This window comes from Caretta caretta, chromosome 13, assembly GCF_965140235.1.
Source record: "Caretta caretta isolate rCarCar2 chromosome 13, rCarCar1.hap1, whole genome shotgun sequence".
Classification (NCBI taxonomy): Eukaryota; Metazoa; Chordata; order Testudines; family Cheloniidae; genus Caretta; species Caretta caretta.
The window spans coordinates 31663411-31678474 of record NC_134218.1 but is presented as its reverse complement, the minus strand read 5'-3'; the positions used below and the strand labels follow the sequence as shown (position 1 = coordinate 31678474).

The window sequence follows — 15064 nt, the reverse complement described above, 5'->3', positions numbered from 1 at the left end:
CAAGTTTAAATCTTATTTATTTTTTGCAATGCAGGAAGCGGAACAATTTCAGAGAAATGTTTTTATAACATGCTAGGAAGTGTTACTACATGGCTACTCAGACCTACATGCACAAGGTATATATTACAACTCTTCTGAAAGCCCATTATACATTAAGTCTTTACACATTTTTTTGAAATCATTAGCAGTTTTAATGTTGGGATGGGAACTTGTAAAGCCACCAACCACTTCAAACAGAGTGATCCAAGAGTATCTGCACTCATTATGAAAGCACAAATCTATTCTCCTCAGTGAAACTGATACAACACAAGTCTGCCTGATCAGAGTTTGCAGGGCTCTGCAAGGCACACCACCTTGCAAAGTGATATTTAGGTTCCAGGAGACAGCTTTCATGTCTGCGGTTCATCCTCGAGATAGCCAGGAGATGGCCCTCTGCTGCCCCCAACAGGAGATATGCACTGTCAGTAGGATGCCTAGGATCCAGTGGCTAGCACAACATTCATCTGTGAACCAGCTACCTTCTGAGGAGTAGTTTGCATACAAAGTTGGGTAAGACAAAGGCACTTTATAATATAGGGTTAAATTCCCTATCTGAACAACTTAAAAGAAAGCAAGAAACCAAACACTGAAATTTAATTCAACTTAGCCAGGTCCATTTTAATGGACACTTTCCCCAATGTCTGAATGGAATGGATGCTGTTCCCATGACCATCTCTAGTAACAAGAAGGGTGTAAATCTGCAGTGTCAAGAACTCTCCTCAGAGCTCATCTATTCCTACCTCCAGAACCAGTTTGGCAAACTAGAATATGGGGAAGGCAACAAGCCCCATAAAGAAATTAGGATGCTATTGCCCATGGTCATATTCTTGATGGGTCTTGGAGAAAGACTCCATCACCAAGAAAAGAACAGAAACAGTATTAAAAGCATTTCCATGCATTAGAGCTGGTGTCTTTTCTGTCTCACCACTCCTCCTAAACTAAAAGCTTCCATTTCCACTGAAGCCAGTGTATCCTGTTCCATCCTCTCCACCCCACCCCAAAATACATTCAACTTTTCTGTCTTTACTTGCAAGTAGACAGACTGCATGGAAAGAAACAACTGATACAGACAGCAAAGTGAATCATCCTATCCTAGATTCTGGAAAGGTGGAAGAATGTTTTGGGTTAACACACATCGGCCTGTATGAAGATCAGGAGGGAAACAAATGTAAGAAGGTAGAACTGCAAAAATCAAACTAAACCAAACTGGAAGAGGCAAAAAGCTTTTGTTCAATAGGGAAAGAGGCACTTAACTACAGATATGAATGAGCTTGGAACATACAATTAACACAAGTATACACCATTCTGTAACCATAAACTAAGATTTGTTTCCTCTAGAGGTGCCTTCTGTAAGTAGAACTATCTGAACACAGAAAGCAGGTTGCTGTTTGAGACTAATGTCACAATCAAATCAAAATCAACAGAGTAAGTGAAACAAGGCTCTTGGAAATAAAGATTTACCAAACAACTGCTGCAGCACGTGTATGATGCCAAGCAAGGCGAACCTCCCCACAGAGTGTCTCTTCTGCAGCAAGAGAAATCAGGGTTAAAGGGCCCAGTTCACTCTTGCATCAGAAAATGCAATTCCAAGGAAGCTAGGTCACAGGGCAAGTTATCTTGTGCATAAATACGTGTGAGAGATTCGGCTTCATCTCAGTTTTGGTTTCTTAGATTCTGTGTTTAGACTCCTACAACCAGACTATGTAAAAAAAGCAAATGCCACATGGACTTTTCTCAGGAATGTACAGAAAATGCACTTTAATCCACATCCATCTAGTCCAAGGTTACAGCTCAACCGCTTTCCTAGTGCTGGGTCCATTTAATATTTTTGAGGTCAATTCCATCCTGCACCATTTCCCACAGTGGACTGTAAATAGAAAAAAAAAAAGAGAGGTCAGCTGGAATGGCAAGGATAATGGTATCACTGACAGCAAACACACACAAATAAGCTGCTTCTGTATCTGTCCAAGGAAGCTGATGAGCAGGAAAGAGATTTCCCTACCGGGGGAGGAAGGGCAAGTCTCCCTTTTCCCCCCTCCCTTCCCCCACAGCACAGGTTGACTCAGTGACTGGGAGCTGCAGGAGCGGCATCGGGTATCAGTGGTGGCAGCATTATTTCCTGTACATTCACCCTCCTCCCCTCACAGCTCCTACCCTCCTGCTCTTCCTCGGTCTCGATTTCCCCTGCTCCCTCCTGGGCTCCAGGCCCTCGTGTCCCACCTCAGTAGCCGGAGAGATGATTTTGGCACAGGGGTTCCATTAAAGTAATATTTCTTTTCTATTTTCTCTATTTTCAGGTGATAGCAACCCACTTGGGTGCCAGAGGAGGCCCAGGATTAACCCCGGTATTTACCCAGAGAACTGGGAAACTAACTTTTTGCATGGATTTTCACCCATTTTTGAATTTCTGTAAAACACTGAAATTCCCACAGTTTTAAAACACAAGGAAATCCAGGGCCTTACACATTCCACATAAGCTTAGAGGAAATGTACAGTAATTCATTGCCTTTTAAGTTCAGTTAGGAAGTGGCTCACCTCATCTCCCTCAGTCTTTTGACATGCTGTATGCACTTCTGCACTGTGTAATCTATTTCTTCTTCTGTAGTGAAACGACCAATGCCAAACCTAAAAAACAAAACAAAGATGTACTGTGTAGGTGCTAACATGGTGCACACGTGGGAAGGTGGCACAGGAGAACAGAGTCTAAGGAGAGGAAACAATTTGAAAAGGACAGCAAGGGTCATATCACTGACCTTATGGATGAGTGAGCCAAGTCTTCATCAGTCCCAATTGCTCGTAACACGTAGGACGGCTCCAGAGAGGCAGATGTGCAAGCACTAAGGAAGAAGGGCGAGAAAGAATTGTGCCCTCTTCTTGTTCACTTAGAGCTCTTATACTAATGAAATGTAACATTCTGTACTATCAGTAATTTCTACTGAAGAATATATGATTTCTAGACTAAGTATCACCATAGGTCTCCATGGCTCTTTACAAAACACATAATTACCCTAGTAGCACCACCAGGGCAGGAGGAAATGGCTCCTTCACAGGGAGAAATCTGGCTGTTAGTTACTTCTGGCAGCAGGCAGTGCTCCACTCTGGCTCCCAATCCTGCAGCCATAGAGATGACAAACCAGTATTCTGCGCTGGCAATAAAGGATGAGGAATCCCCCGCAAAGGTGAAGGAGGCCAAGGCTGCAAGGATCGCAGCCACCACTCCCAAGAGGAATCGAAGGGTGGTGATGTTCGGTGATTGCCTTCTAAGGGGGACAGAGGCATCCATCCTCTGGCCTGACCTGGCATCTCAGGAGGTATGCTGCCTGCCAGGGGCCCGTACCTGAGACGTTATGGAGGGATTGCCAAGGATCATCCGGCCTTTTGACTACTAACCCCAGCTGGGCACTAACAATAACGCCAGGTATGACCCAGAGCAGATCCAGAGTGATTACAGGGCTCTGGGAGGGAGGGTGAAGGACTTTGGGGTGCAGGTGGGGCTCCCCACTATCCTTCTGGGCAAGGGCAGGGGCCTGGGCAGGGACAGACACATTCTGAAGGGCAATACATGGCTGAGTGGATGGTGTCACCAGGAAGGCTTTCGGCTTCCTCAAGCATGGGATCCTGATCTGAGAAGGGCTGCTGAGCACAGATGGGGTCCACCTATCCAGGAAGGGGAAGAGTATCTTCAGATACAGATTGGCTAACTTGGTAGGTGGGATTTAAACTACATTTGACAGGGGTAGGAGACAAAAGCCCATGGGTAAATCCAGAACATGGAGCTGTGGGTGAAGAGTTGGAATCTGGGGGAAATACGGACAATCGCAGAGGGGCAAAGGACAGACAAGAAGGGATATTGAGGGGAAATCTAACACACACCTGAGATGTCTGTATCCAAATGCAAGAAGTAGGGAGAATAACCTGGAAGAACTAGAAATACTAGTGAATACTCACAATTACGAAATAACTGGCATTAGAGACTTGGTGGGATAATTCCCCAAGACTGGAATGCTGGTATAGAAAGGTACAGCTTGTTCAGGAAGGACAGCCAGAGAAAAGGTGTTGCCTTGTATATCCAAGATGAAAATGTTCGCACTGAGGTTGAAATAGAAGTGGGAGGCAAGTGTCTGGGTAAGGATAAAAAGCATTAAAAAAAAACAACCACCAAGGGTGATGTCATTGTGTTGGTCTACAACAGACCACCAAACCAGGAAGAAGAGGTGGCTGAGGCTTTTTATAAACAATTAACAAAATCATCCAAACACAGGACTTGGTGGTGATGGTGGACCAGACATCTTTTGGGAAAATAATACAGCAGGGCACAGATTATCCAACAAGTTCATGGAATGCAATGGAGACCACCTTTTATTACAGAAGGTGGAGAAAGGGAAAAAGGGGAGAGGCTATTCTTGATTTGATTCTGACAAATGAGGAGGAACTAGATGAGAATTTGAAGGTGAAAGGCAGCTTGGGTGAAAGTCATCAGGAAACGACAGAGTTCATGATTTTAAGGAATGGTAGGAGAGAAAACAGCAGAATAAAAAGACAATTAACTTCAAGAAAGTAGACCAGCAAACTCAGAGAAGTGGTAGGTAAGATCTACTGGGAAGCAAGTCAAAGGGAAAACATTCAGGAGAGTTGGCAATTTTTTAAAGAGACATTAATAAGGGCACAAGAGCAAACTACCTCAATGGGTAGGAAAGAGTCACACAACAAGCAGAAAGTAGGTTAAATTACAAAGGACAAATGTTAAAAAAGCAACACAAGCATGTAGGGACAAAATTAGAAAGACCAAGGCAGAAAACTATATTAAACTAGCTTATAGAAGGGGTAACAAAGCATTTTACAAATAACTGAGAAGCAAGAGGAAGATCAAGGACAGGGTAGGCCTGTTACTCAATGAGGGGGTAAGACAACAGCAGAAAATGCAGCAATGGACAAAGTTAAATGCCTTTGTTTGTTTTTCAAAAATATAGCAGTGATTGGACCACTAATATAGTGAACATCAGTGGACAAATGCAAAGTACTCCACTTGGGAAGGAATAATCAATTGGACAAATACAGAATAGGAAATGACTGCCTAGGAAGGAGTACTACAGAAAAGGATCTGGAGTTATAGCGGATCACAAACCAAATGAGTCAGCAATGTAATACTGTTGCAAAGAAAGCAAACATAATTCTGGGATGTATTACTAGGAGTGCTGTAAGCAAGACAGGAGAACTAATTCTTCCACTCTGCTCAGCATTGATTAGGCCTCAACTGGAGTATTGCGTCCAGTTCTGGGGACCAGGAAAGATGTAGACAAACCGGAGAAAGTCCAGAGCAGAGCAACAGAAAATAATTAAAGGTCTAGAACACGTGACATATGAGGAAAGATTGAAAAAATTGGGTTTGTTTAGTCTGGAGAAGGGGGGGGGAGGGAAGAGGAGATATAAGTCTTCAAGAACATAAAAGGGCATTATAAACAAGAGGGTGTTAAATTGTTCTCCTTAACCACTGTGGAAAGGACTTAATGAGCTTAAATTGCAGCAAGGGAGATTTTAGGTTAGATATTAGGAAAAACTTCCTGTCAGGGTAGTTAAGCTCTGGAGAAAATTACCTAAGGAGGTTGCTGTATTTCTGTCATTGGAGGTTTCCAAGATCAGCTTAGATAAACCCCTGTCAGGGATGGCCTCGAGAATACTTAGTCCTGCCTCAGTGCAGGGGACTGGACTGGACGACCTCTTGAGGTCCCTTCCACTCCTATGATTCTATAACCCTACTCTCCTTGTGTTAGGTCAGATGTTGCCAGCAGTGAGACACAGCAAGAGGCAAATGTAAAATGAAGATTTAGGAGAACGGGGGGGAGTAGAAAAGGAAGAGCAGAAGAATTCTTCAGAACAGGACAGAGGATGTCAATGCACCAAGGGACACGTTTCTATAAACCAAGATCAAACATGGCTTTGAAAACCACCTTTTGACCCCTCAAATACCAAACGAATCTGAGAAGTGACAAATGTAAAGGCCTGGAATCCTGAGTGAGAAGATACTCAGCACTGCTGCAGCTTACATCACAAAGGACATCAAAAGTGGGTAAGGATCATTACCCATATTTTACAGAGGGGAAACCTGAGGCACAGAAAAGGAAGCTATTTCTAAGTACTAACAAAGCAAAATCTAAGCATTGAAAATGATTCTGATATAGGAAAAATACTCCACGTCTTTTTTTTTTTTTTTTTTTTAAAAGAAAAAAAGGGGGGTTGGGTGGGAGGGGGGAGAGAGAACCCAAATCCGCATGAAGTTAGTGGTCCTTCAAGGAAGGGAAGGAGTCCTAGAGTTAGCCACAGCTAGACATTGTACAGGCAGCTCAGTGGCTAACCTGCAACCCCTGGATATAGCCAACACACCCAGAATGGGCAGAGCAGGGGTTCATCTGAACAAGTTACCACGCTGATCACCTGCTAAGTAGTTTTGCAACATGCACAAATGGAAAGATGTGAACTAAGATGACAGCTCTAACTGCAGGGCCTCTTGACAGGGTTGTAATTAGTTGCAGCTGGATTCGGAAAGTCTTTTCCTTTCAAACTGCTCTGCTTACGAGAACCAACACATTTCTGGCTGATAAATTTGCAGCTCAGACCATTACTTTGAAAAGCTAAGTAAAAATGGCACCTTTGTATTCTGCAGACTTGCTCTGCATGTGTCTCAGTGTCAGATCTGCTGATGTTAGTGATAAAAAGATTTTACTGCTGTCAGCCCTGCAGAGTCAGAGCTCTAAGAAAGTGCACTGGATTCTCTTACTGCTTGTGCATCAGACACAGAAATTGCTAAATTTTGGGTTGCATATGTAGCCCTACAATCTTCAAATGATGCTCACCATTATTCCTGTGAAATTCTACTGAAGGCCATGAGGTTACACAGATGCAACTGAGGACAGCATTTTGCTGGAGATTCATCATGACCAGAGGTGATGCATATGAAAAAAGAGTCCAGCTTGACTCTCAGATTCCAGGTTGAGTCTGCAAGGCTGACAGTTAGAAAAATCCACTTTTACTTGTAAACTGAACAGATCTGATGTGGTGACCCAAGGTGCCATTTTTAGAGAGTCCCACCTCAGAGTACAGCTGCATTTCAGACTGACAGAGCAAATGAAGGGCATAGAGGTGCCTACTCCCACATGTGTGATTCCATCAGCAGACAGCATTCCCTCTCAAGAGTGCTTTAGCATAAGCTTCCTTTTCTGCCCCCAATTTTCCCACACTTACCTTCCTGAAGACAGAGCCACATCTTTCAGAGCCATCAGCAGACTCTCTCCTTCCACATATGCAAAAGATAAATTGATGCAGCCTGCATAGTTTAAAAAAATAGCGTCAGCTGAACTCCCAGGAAAGTCCTATCCACATCAGAGGGGGGTGCCATTCTGCTGTACCACATTAAGCCAAGTTCCACTGTGCTCCCTGCATGCAGACTCAGGTTCAAAGTGGGGCACGCAGAGGCCAGAGGGCCTGCAGGACCGGCCATCAAAGCTGCGGAGTCCTGCAGGATTTCTCGTCCCTTGCTTCTGCAAGGTGACGGTCCTAATTCCTATTTCAGTCACTTGGCCCGAGTCCTGGCTATAGACCAAAGGGAAGCAGGCCAAGGACTCTGCAGCTCACTGGAACTACACCCTGTTATTCCTGAAGTGCACTGACATTCCTGCAGCAGCTGCTGGGTTTATATTAACAAGGAGTTTTTACTGAATTAATAACTAAATAAAGTCTGTGCCCCCGGTTATTCATTCTGGTACTAAATCCAACACAGACTTCAGCTTTGGCATTTAAACTTTTTTTTGCCCCCAAATTTTCAAACTCTCTTAGTCTTTTATACTGACAGGGTGTAATTGCACAAGGGAAGCTGTTACAAGAGAACAGAATGCTTCCATAAAAGCATCAGGGGCAACAAGATGCCTGGCAAAGCCAGAGGGACCACCAGAGCTAGTCTGATCTCCTGTATTTCACAGGCCACCAACACCACCCCCACACTAAACTAACAACAAAAATGAGACCAAAGTATGCCCACCCATAGACTACTAGACTACTGTGTGCCACAGGCAGAGAACAGGAGGGACCGAGGTGCCCCAGTGCCCGAGGCCCCTCCAAAGGCAGGCATTAAGTGATATATACTCAGATAATCCTGACAAGTGACCCGCACCCACACATTGCAAAGGAAGGTGAAAAAAACCCAAGTCACTGCCAGTCTGACCGGGGACAAATTCCTTCCCGACCCCACATATGGCGATGAGTTAGACCCTGAGCACGTGAGCAAAAACCAGCCAGCCAAGAACTTGAGACACAGAACAGGGTCATGGCTTCACTAACCATTCACAAAGCAACCAGTCACCCCCTTCCATATTACCACCACTGCATCCAGACAACTAACCACATCTCTGTTAAAATGAGCAGCAGTGAAAGTTTCAACCTTTACTTTTAAAGGTACTGTTATTAGGGTTGAGCATCACCACATCATTGAGTTGAGTGGGGCAGTTCATAGCTCTCAGACATACAGCATGAGGCTGCCTGCAATCTCAGGAAGTCAGCACTGTATTGGTTCAAATTAAGGGACCTTCTAGAATATTTTCATCTCAACCGGAAGGGTTAAAAACTTTTATTTACAGAATAAAGGAAAAAGCACAGTTTTCAGGAAGGGTGGATTCTGCAACCAGAGAAATAAGAGATTCTGCTAATACCTGGATAGTGATGCTCTGGGTCTCCATTCAAAACCACATCTGGAATTTCAGTCATTATTTTTGAAACGAGTCGGTCCGCCAATACAGAAATTCGCTTATAGTCATACTAACAAAAGAAATCGAGAGAGAGATCAGTCTAAAATGGCTGAAGGGTTCAACTCTCCTTCCTTTACTAACCACACAGAATTACCAGCCTGGGCATGGACATCAGTACTTGGAGTTGGTTGGACTATGACAAGACAGACATTAAAGACTTATTTTTTTAAAAGCCTCATCTCTGGTACCCTTTTTAAAACAACTCTTTGAGTTAGTAGTTGGGTATTTGCCAGCTCAGCCTGCTGCCCTAAACAAACCAAATTATCAGTTAAGAAAATGTTACGCATAAGAACTATCAAGTGAACTTTCATATAAACACAAAAGGTTTGAGTTTCAATAATAGAACGCTTTAGATAATGGTTAAAGTGATAGAGTAGTTTGCATTATGACAGAGCGCTCCTGTTTTGCTATTGCCAGAAATGCCCATAATGGAGATGCATAATGGAGACGCCCGCCTCACTACAGCAGCTAGGAGGCTGTCCACACTGAGTTATGTGCACCCAGTTCTCTTTCTGAAGACACGCCTGCCGGCTTCAGTAAGAAAGAGAGTTGCTGATTGTCTAGAAACTACAATATGACTGGAAGGACCAAGGTCCCGCAAGGCATATCCCTTGCAATTTCAGGAAACTGACCATGTGGGATATATGCAAAGATGATTTCCTCTCCCCTTTAACTTCACCATAATTAACTGTGACAGGATGACAATGGCCCTTTAATAGTGAAGAGGCCAGTGCACTTGACTCATTAGCTGCCTCCTAACTGGGTTTATGCACTGGCACCTGGGGCACACCAAGATTCAATTCAGGCAGGTGGGAGCTGCCATAGCTATGAGGCTGTAGGTGGTTCCTGGGAGAAGGCTGAAGTGCCGCAGTGGAGTTTGTCTGCTGATCTTCCCCAAGTCAGAGGGCTGAAGGCAGGGGAAGAGTCGGGGTTTACCTGTGAAGTCTCCATACTGGAGGCAGAGATAGCTGAGGGCCAGCAGGAGTGAGGGATGACCTCCCTACGAGAGGTTCTGGGAGATTGCCCTGGGAAGATCAGGGTTGCACTCCACCTGGAAGGGCTGGGGCGACTATCCTGGTAGAAGGGCAGGAGAGGCCCACAGAAGAGCCTGGGTGTGGTAGAAGATGCTGGAGAATGGTACGTGCTATGTTGACGGATTAGAGGATATGAGATACTTAGGATACATGCATGGACGTGATAAATGGACTACATTTGGGGGCCCTTTTTTATGGGCTATTTTGTACTATGCTTATATTAAACTCGCTGCAAGCAGTGTATTAGTGAGTCAAGAAAATGTCCCCAGCAGTTCTGGGGACTCTGAAGAAGGGAAACAGACAGGCACATCTATCATGCTGCAGCCTGCTGCAAGACGGCGCTCTAGGCAGGGCTGCGTTATGACATCAAAACCACCCAACAATTCTTACGTGTTCCTCTGACAGAAGAGACTTTCCTCTGAGCAGCATGTAGGTAATCTGACAAGCTGTTGGTCAGGTAAAACAATTTGAAAACTATTTAAGTGTTTAAAAGTATTCCTAGGGGTTTTTTTTGGAACTTCTACCTTAAAAATGGCTTGGCACAGAAATGCCAAAATTAGTCTACTTTGTTGTCCTCATTGAGGACTGGGCCTTTTGATTATTTCTGGAAAATGTGACTGATTGATTACAGAGTTAGAGAATTTAGATACCAGTGACAGAAAACCCTATTATAGACAGTTACATACTATGGATTTTCCCTCCAGACCTTGGAGAATTTTATTGACTTTCTCAAGTTCTCTGGCAATGAATCTCATAGGGTTTATAAGCTCTGAAGAAGCAGATACTACCACCAGATGTGGACAGCATGAGCCACCTATTGGTTATGTTGAACCAGAGATGTACACTGGGAGGAGGGGGGAGAACTCTGGTTCTGGCAAAGCCTATCTGCACCACAGGCAGACCTCTCAAGCACTCCACCTTGGGTGGCTCCCTCTGTATTCAGGGCAGATGGCTTCTGCTGTTCTACTTCAATCACAAACTCTGCACTTGTTCGGCCCCTCTTCACCTGCCACCAGCCAATCCCTCCCATAAAGGAGCAGAGGGACCTTGGAGGGAGGGATCAGGTGGTTCAGATGCTAACTGTTTTTGATGGAGCAGAGTGGAGTCTATATATGTCCCCCTAGGAGAGGGAGGAATGGAGCAGACCCTGAGCTGCCATGCTCTTCATAGGCAGAACAGAGGACTGAGGGCTGCTCCATGCCCTCCTCCGCTCTTGCAAAAATACCAGTTCAAGCTGCTCTTGGGTCTCTTCCTGAGGCCTCTCTCTGCTCCCTGAATGGGGTGAGCCAAAATAGCAGCAGCTAGGAGCGTTCTGGATGCCAGAAGGGCACCAGCAGCAGCAACGGAGCCAGCAAAGGTAGAGCCCAGGAGACATTTCATTTCATTTAGTGGAGGAGAGCTTTACTTTGTGCCAGGAGGAGCAGTCTTAGCTTATTGGGGGAAAACCCCCACCAGGGACAAGGGCGAGCGTTTCCCCAACGGGCAAGAGCAGGGAGTCGTTCCACACTTTCAGTCATTTGTCCCACATTTGGGTGGCTTGTGCTGTACATTGGCAGGCTTGAATATTGAGAGGTTTCACTGTAGGTCCTGGTAGGTCTCCATGGCCCTAGGAGCACTCCCTGGGCGTGCAGTGATTATACATTCTGCAGAATTAAGAAGAGCAATCAGAGCTGAGACTCTGCACAACGTACAAATTCTGCAGGAGCGTAGCCGCCAACAGAGCTTCCGTAGACTACTCAGTCCAGATGACTAACAGTTGCCTGGCTGGAATGGGCTTGGGCTCCATGGACAGATTTCCATACAAATCCACTTGGCCTATATGCAATTCAGAGGTTTGGTTTTTTTTAAGTGATTTTTACACCCCAATTATGAGAAGTGCATTGGCACTCACATGACTTGGCATGATTCAGCAATAGCAGGGACTGAACATGGGACCTAAAAACATAAGCCTTTCCTGCCTGAGTTAAAGAACCACAATCCTTACTTGAAAGGCTGTAGTAGATTCAAACCTTTTTATATGGTTTATGCACTAGAACGGGACAGATGGCTACACTTATCATGGCTTACACAGGCAATATAACTTGGTTCCCATACCATGTCTTCTTGTGTTCACTTTGATTTGTAATAAGCTCAGATATTACATGCATTGTAAGAACTGAGACAGGCCGAACAGACACACATACCCACTTGATATTTCACGAACTTGGTTTAAACAGTTTTGAGACTTGTACCCCCTACCACCACCACACTGGCTGACAGACACCCACCACCCCCCACTAGTTGATCTTCAGTGCAACCAGGATTTTTCCAAGGGGTGAGATGAACAGAGTGGGGTGAATATTTGAGAGTGGAGCCGTATTTTAATGCGGACACAATAGGTAACATTTTCAAAAGCACCCCAGTGACTTAGGAGCACAAGTCCCATTGACTTACAGTGAGGCTTAGACTCTTAAGTGCCTATAACACGTAATGGAATTTAGGCACATACGACAGGGTGCAGTTATGTCTACTTTGTATTGCTCTGTAATAAAATACTGAATTGTTTATGCACAAAGAGCCCCTTTCACCATCAGTGAAGGTATAAGGCACATAACTTCATGCATGGGGCACATTCACTCTCCTTTGGGGATGCTGTGCTCACATATATATTGTATAAACATTTAAAAGGAAACATGGCTCTTCCAGGTTCATGGGGTTTTTTCTGTCTGCAGAACTGTTGTAAAAAACCAATAGATTCAAACGAGTCTAAAGTAGAAATAGTCTCAAGATCACCTTCCAATCCCCCAGAAACGTCTGCAGGGAAGACTTCAAAGGGCTCGCTCAAATCTACAATCAGGAGAATCACTTAAATCTCCAGTCTCAACAGTGAGAATCAGAATCCAACCTGCCAGTATTGCAGGTGTACATGCTGGAAAAGGACTTCTTTGGAGGGAAATGTGGTCCCACTAAAGGGGCCAATGCAAAGATTCAATGCAGCCCATGCACGATGAGCAGGAAAGAATCTAAGAACATGTCACACACTATTATAATAGAAACATGAGACAGAATTGCTCTCTATATACCTCCATCTCTTGTTGAGACACTTCACATGCTGCCCCAAGGCCAACTGCTAAAGGTGTAGGCACAGTCCCAGATCGCATTCCTCTCTCCTGGCCTCCCCCACTCTGTAAGGGTTCCAACCTCACCCGGGGCCGACGGCGAATATAGATGGCACCAACCCCTTGAAAAACAAACATACAAAGAAGCTCGGCATGTTCAGGACATATATATGTTTGAAAATACCACAAAGGACAGCAGCACTGAAAGAGACCACCTCCTTCTCTTTCGAGAACTGCTCATCTGGATCCCTGTTGGAGGGGTGGGAAGCACCCACAGGTGCATGAACTCAGAATCTCCCCAAAACCAGTGTGCACTGAAGCTGTTCCTCCCCCAGACAACTCCACCCCCCCACACCTCCCACATGGTTCTGAGTGTCAGAGGGAGAGGCTTCAACCTCTCCCCAGTTTGCTTTGGCAACAAAAGGTTCAGTGTGCTCAGAGCACAACGTCCCCAATGCTACCCTAATCATTTCCCCACTTTTGGATGTTACTGCCGGTATGTAGTTAACTAGAAGTTCTTTGTTGCCCATGCTGTTGTGGGCACAGTCTGCTTGCGCTGCTTCCCCAAAAGTGGTCTTGCTAGGCAGATTTTTTTGTGCGTGGATATTCTTACTTCCTTAGCTCCGTCATCCAATCCTTTCCATCCCCAGAGGCAGAACTCCCCTTGACTCTGCTGGCCAGGAATCTTACCAGAGGGTCTCTCACCTTCTGTCTCTGGGGGGCAGCTCATTAGCTCCTTGCAGCTCAGCTCATCTAATCTGACCGTTTTGAAAAACACTTTCGCACCTCAATCTACCCTTTCCTCATTGAATAAACTTTTAGTCTCACACAGGGCCAGGGCAGGGGGTTGGGGTGCGGGGTACAGGAACGGACTCAGGGCAAGAGAAGGGGTGCGGACTGCAGGAGGGGACTCAGGGCAGGGAGTTGGAGTGCAGGAGGGGTGCGAGGTGCAGGCAGGGGGCTTAGTGCAGGAGGAGTTCGGGCTCCAGCCTGTCGCCGCTTACCTAAAGTGGCTCTGGGGTGGCAACGACATGCACCGGGGCCAAGGCAGGCTCCCTGCACACCTAGAAGCGGCCAGCACCATGTCCCTGCGCGGCCTGGGGGGGGTGGAGGCGCGCCACAGGGCACCACGCACTGCCCTTGCCACGCCTCCAGGTACCTCCCGCAAAGCTCCCATTGGCTACAGTTCCCGTTCCCGGCCAATGGGAGCTGTGGGGGGCGGTGCCTGGAGGCAAGGGCAACGCACAGAGCCCTCTGCCCCCCCGGACCTCAGGGACGTGGTGCCAGCCACTTCTAACAGCACGGTGGGGCCTGTGGCACCAGGGGGGCAATCCTGTGGGCTGGATCTGGCCCAGGGGCCATAGTTTGCCCACCCCTGCATTAGGAGCAAGAGACAGACCAAGGACAGGGTAGGTCCATAACTCAATGAGGGGGGAAATAGCAGATGTGCTAAATGCTTTTTTTGTTTCAGTTTTCCCCAAAAAGGTTAGTAGCAATTGGACATCTAACATAGCGAATGCCAGTGAAAGAGAAGCAGGATCAGGGGCTAAAATAGGGAAAGAACAAGTTAAAAAAAGTCTGACAAGTTAGATGTCTTCAAGTCACTAGGGCTGATGAAATCCATCCTAGAATACTCAAGGAGCTGACTGAGGAGATATCTGAGCCACTAGCGATTCTCTTCAAAAAGTCATGGAAGACTTAAGAGATTCCAGAGGACTAGAAAAGGGCAAATAAAGTGCCCATCTATAAAAAGCGGAATAAGGACAATCCAGGGAATTACAGATCAGTCAGCTTAATTTCTGTACCCAACAAGATTATGAAGCAATCAATTTGCAAACACCTAGAAGATAATAAGGTGATAAGTAACAATCATCATGGATTTGTCAAGAACAAATTGTGTTAAAGCAACCTAATAGCTTTCTTTGACAGGTTAACAAGCTTCGTGGATGGAGGGGAAGCGGTAGAGGTGGGATATTTTGACTTTAAGGCTTTTGATATGGTCTCGCATGACCTTCTCATAAACAAACCACGTAAATACAACGTAAATGGAGCTACTATAAGGTGGGTGCATAACTTGTTGAAAAACTGTTTCCAGAGG

General features: G+C 45.5%; 1 protein-coding gene across 1 annotated transcript in view; it reads right to left on the bottom strand.

The window, feature by feature from the left end:
• NFS1 (NFS1 cysteine desulfurase) overlaps nt 1–15064 on the bottom strand; it is a 29641-nt gene continuing 14577 nt past the window's right edge. The window contains exons 8-13 of the mRNA XM_048820032.2: nt 12931–13088; nt 8739–8844; nt 7279–7360; nt 2793–2876; nt 2575–2664; nt 1–1906 (exon numbers count right to left, since the gene is read on the bottom strand). Coding sequence (XP_048675989.1) covers nt 1843–1906; nt 2575–2664; nt 2793–2876; nt 7279–7360; nt 8739–8844; nt 12931–13088 — 584 coding nt within the window. The 3' untranslated portion in view covers nt 1–1842. The remainder of the gene's footprint in view (nt 1907–2574; nt 2665–2792; nt 2877–7278; nt 7361–8738; nt 8845–12930; nt 13089–15064) is intronic.